Source organism: Gavialis gangeticus, unplaced genomic scaffold (assembly GCF_001723915.1).
Source record: "Gavialis gangeticus isolate Ggan-Ray unplaced genomic scaffold, GavGan_comp1, whole genome shotgun sequence".
NCBI lineage: Eukaryota > Metazoa > Chordata > Crocodylia > Gavialidae > Gavialis > Gavialis gangeticus.
The window spans coordinates 11,744,598-11,748,525 of NW_017729018.1; the positions used below are offsets into that span (position 1 = coordinate 11,744,598).

The 3,928-nt window shown below is 46.7% G+C and overlaps 1 protein-coding gene and 1 long non-coding RNA gene across 3 annotated transcripts in view; both read left to right on the plus strand.

Annotated features, from left to right (window-relative positions):
• Positions 1-11: 11 nt before the first annotated feature.
• LOC109294924 lies at positions 12-1,347 on the plus strand. Its single transcript, XR_002096648.1, has 2 exons — positions 12-642; positions 1,317-1,347. It is a non-coding gene; the product is annotated as an uncharacterized LOC109294924 (long non-coding RNA).
• Positions 1,348-3,632: 2,285 nt separating this feature from the next.
• PTBP1 (polypyrimidine tract binding protein 1) overlaps positions 3,633-3,928 on the plus strand; it is a 48,364-nt gene continuing 48,068 nt past the window's right edge. The window contains exon 1 of one of the 2 annotated variants that reach the window (XM_019513513.1): positions 3,633-3,740. In XM_019513513.1, coding sequence (XP_019369058.1) covers positions 3,733-3,740 — 8 coding nt within the window. In that variant the 5' untranslated portion in view covers positions 3,633-3,732. The remainder of the gene's footprint in view (positions 3,741-3,928) is intronic. The other variant, XM_019513514.1, reaches the window with a different exon arrangement.

The following is a 3,928-nucleotide window of genomic DNA, read 5'->3' on the forward strand; positions in this document are numbered from 1 at the left end:
GCGGGGGGGATCGTGTTTGACACAGAGGAAAAGGAGAAGCACTGGAGTTCACTGGAACTCTTCATGGTAGTAAAGTGACACGTGTGTACTTGTTTGTAGGATTGGGTATGATAAAAGAACTGATGAGTACAGAACAATAGAAAGTGTATGGAATCAGAGCTCGTGGGAGAGGTGATATCTTTTATTAGAACAACTAGATCTTTGCAAAAAATATTCTTTAATTGCAAGCTTTCAGGCACAAGCACCCTTCTTCAGGCATAGGAGAAAGGATTGTAAAAGTCCTCCTGGGTAGAAATGAAAGGGTATGGAGGTGATCTTTAGATTATAACCACCGTGAGCATGTATTGTGTGCAGTCCACTCATTATGTTTGAACACAGAATATCTTTCTAGTGCCTAATGCAGGGGGACTGGACCCGATGATCTGCAAGGTCCCTTACAGCTCCTCATATCTATTAATCTATGCATTAATCTAGAAAACGAACATTTTTAAAAATTTTTCTCATCCTATTTTATCTGGAAAAGAGGAGCAGCTGTCAGAAAAGCCAAGTTGTGGGGGCTGCTGATTTGTTAAGGAAGAGAGTTGCATGGAAAAGTCTCCCACAAGAAAAAGCATTATCAGCTTGAAAATCTTCCTGTAAAAAGTAAGGAAAGAGGAGCAGGGAAGGTTTCCTGGCACAGCGTGCTAATCTCTATACAAGATAGCTAACAGGAAGGGTTCAAAAAGAAAGAAAACTTGGGTGTGTCTCTCAAAGGACTTCAACTGAGAGATGAGATGAGTAACCACAGGGGCTGGAGGGCAGGGAGAAGCCTTTTACGCAACCAGAACTCCCTGCTGTCTTGTGCTAAGGAAGAAAGTTAATTCACGCTCAATTTTTTTTCATTTCTTTGTAGCCATTTTCAGGTTTTTGGCTGTTGGGGTTGGAAAGAGAGGCAATTCCTGTTTCCAGCAAGTTTCCTAGGGAGTGATTTTTCTTTCAAATGCTTCCCTGTTTGTTACCAGGAGGCATATTTGCTGTCTGTGAAAAGGATGAAAGGATTAAAAAGTTGCTCAGTAACTTTATTACCTGAGCAACACCCTTAGGAGGAGTGAACAAATGGGTAGTTCAAGATGCCAAGAACATATCAGACCTTTTCAGTTAAAGGCTAACAGTCAGAGGAGGCGCCTGCTAGGAACTGGATGCTATAGGAAGAAATCTGATAAACTGATTTTCAGTTGTGCAACATTTTATCTAACAGGTTCATGGGAAAGCTGAGACTGCTTGAGTCAAAATAGTAGGTCCCATTTACAGCATTCACTTTTTCCTGTTTTTTTTAGAAACTGCACCATGACAACACAAACGATGGCTTGGAAAAAATAATCAGTTTGTTGATGGTGCACACATGTATCTGTGTTCGCTTATGCTTTAAGTGCAGGTGATCAGTAGTTGGGGATGGCTGCATATGCTGTGGACCACTTTTGTGTTAATAACTGCTGATAAAATGGTTTTCATTCATATTAGTTTTTAGTAAATTTAATAATGAAACTTATGAATGCGTTTTCTTCAAGTTTTTCCATACTGGCCTAGGTAACTTTCATTACCAGCAGGTAAAGACATGCATTTTAACAAAAAGCCAGTTCTCTCCCACCCATAATGAGGGTTTTCCAATATAGGTCTTCCCTTAACAATGACGCTGGCATAAACTAACTGTAAGACTCAGCTGAAAAACTCTCCGGTAGTAAGTCTCGGCTGGGGGATACTTCAAGGAGCAGGATTGGGCTTCAAGTAGTAGGACTTGGGCTTTCCCATCTGCTTCCTTGATCATAGATTCATAGTTGTTAGGGGCTGGAAGGGACCTTGCAAGATCATCGGGTTCAGCCCCCCTGCTCTAGGCAGGATCAAGTCACTTGATCTCCTTGGGCCTCAATTCTGTGGCAGACGCATCCTTCTTCCCATCCTCTATCCGTTTCATCTGAATTTCAAGCTCTTGCAGGCCTATATCTTTACTTATCCAGCAGTAGAGCTTTGATTTCAGTTGGGACCTTTGGACACTGTTGTGATACAAGGAAGTAATAATAGGTAAGAACTTACTTTCTTTCCCCTAGATGGTTGTGGGACACTGAGACCTTGGCAGCAACCACCAACAGAGTGATCTGTGTGTAAGAGGAAGTGGTGATTTGTTCCAGAATTTTTATAGCTTTTCTACCTTTATTTTGCCCGCCCTCTGTTATCTGGCAGCATTAAGAAATGTGCATAGTTCCATGTCAGTATTTGCCCAACATGCCCGTCACAGCTTCGAAGGACAGTCTATAAGGCACATATATGCCCCTAAGCTTCATCTATATTAGACCCTTCTTCTTTTTTAACCTCATACCACTAGCAATAGTTGCTGCCGTGCTGCCGTAGCCAGGTCAGATTTTTCTGTTGCTGGCCCTGGTCTATTCTAGCACTCCTGTTTTGTAATTGCTAGAGGAGACATACAGCGTTGCCAACTCTCATGATTGTTGAGCTTGTTCTGAAAGTTTACACTTCCGGAATGGGAACAACTTAGCTCTTTCTTTGATATATATTTATAGTTATAGATATGTATAAAAGAAAGAGCTAAATTGTTCCCATTCCTGAAGCATAGACTTTAAGAACAATGCCAAAAATCATGAGCTGGCAATGCTGGACATATAGATATTTCCAATACTAGACACATATTAACAGATGTGCAAAGGTGGATCAGAATCGGGGCCTTATGGGGCTTTGTGCAGTGTAGAGACAAAATACTAATAAAGTCCCTACTGAAGGAGCTTATAGAGGGACTCCACCTGGGCACAGGGATGTGAATTGTTGCAGAATCATGGCCTATACACATGCAGCAAAGAGGAAGGAATGAACTGTTGGGTACTTGTTAGGATAGATGGAGGAAGGGAGATTTTGGGTGTAAACATCAGTCCTTCTGGTAAGCATCCTGTCACCTGGGTGGAGCAGATAAGTGTTTTGCACGTCTTGGTTCTGCTCCGGCATCTGAAAAAAGTCTTATCCTCTCCATGCAAACTGATTTGGATGGGTTCATTTTTAATAAGTGTAATTTTAAAAGGAACAAGCCAAGTGCACGTTAGATCACTGCCTTTTAGGAATCCCCCATGCTGCACACTAACTTGTACCTGGCATAGGCCCCTTTGCTTTGTGCCCCTACTCAAGATGGCTGCGGAATGACGCCTTTGGTTTCATTGCCCATGCTCAGTAGGGCCGGCAAACTTTTTCAACAGTGTACCCACATTCAACATGGCTCCCTCCGTGAGTCTCTGACCCATCCTAAAGATGGCGACTCCATGTGCACGTTGGCGCTCTCGCCCGCATTCAAGATGGCTTCCCAGTAGCCTGATTCCGTTTTTTTTCCTGCCCCCATCCAAGATGGCGCTCCAGTGTGGCGCATGGGCTTCTTTCCCGCTCTCAAGATGGCGCCCCTGAAGAGGCCTCCCCCGCCGCTTCTCCAATGGCGCCGCACGCCCCCCCTTTGCCCTGCCCCGAAACTCTCCGGCAGCCAATGAGCTTCACAGAAGGAGCCCCGGAGCCCTCCCCCGGTGGCGGGGGATGCCCGCCTCGCTAGTCAGGGTGACAACCCCGGGAGCCAATGGGGGGCGGCGCGGGTGAGGCGGGCCGGGCGCCGCCGCCATTTTGTGAGTCTATAACACGGAGCCGTTGGGTTCGTTCCTGCTATTCCGGCGCCTTCGCTCCGTTCCCTACGGGTCTCCTCCGTGTGCAATGGACGGGTGAGTTCCCCGCTGCCCGCGGACGGGCCTCAGGGGGGCAGGAGGCCACTGGAGGGGGGTGAGGTGAGGGGCGGTCCCTGCGGGGCCGTGGCTGAGGTGAGGTGCGGGTTACCTGAGACCGAGCGACGAGGGGGGCACCGCCGCTGCGCTCCGACCGCCGCCCGGGCCCCGCGGGAGGAGCCGCCCGG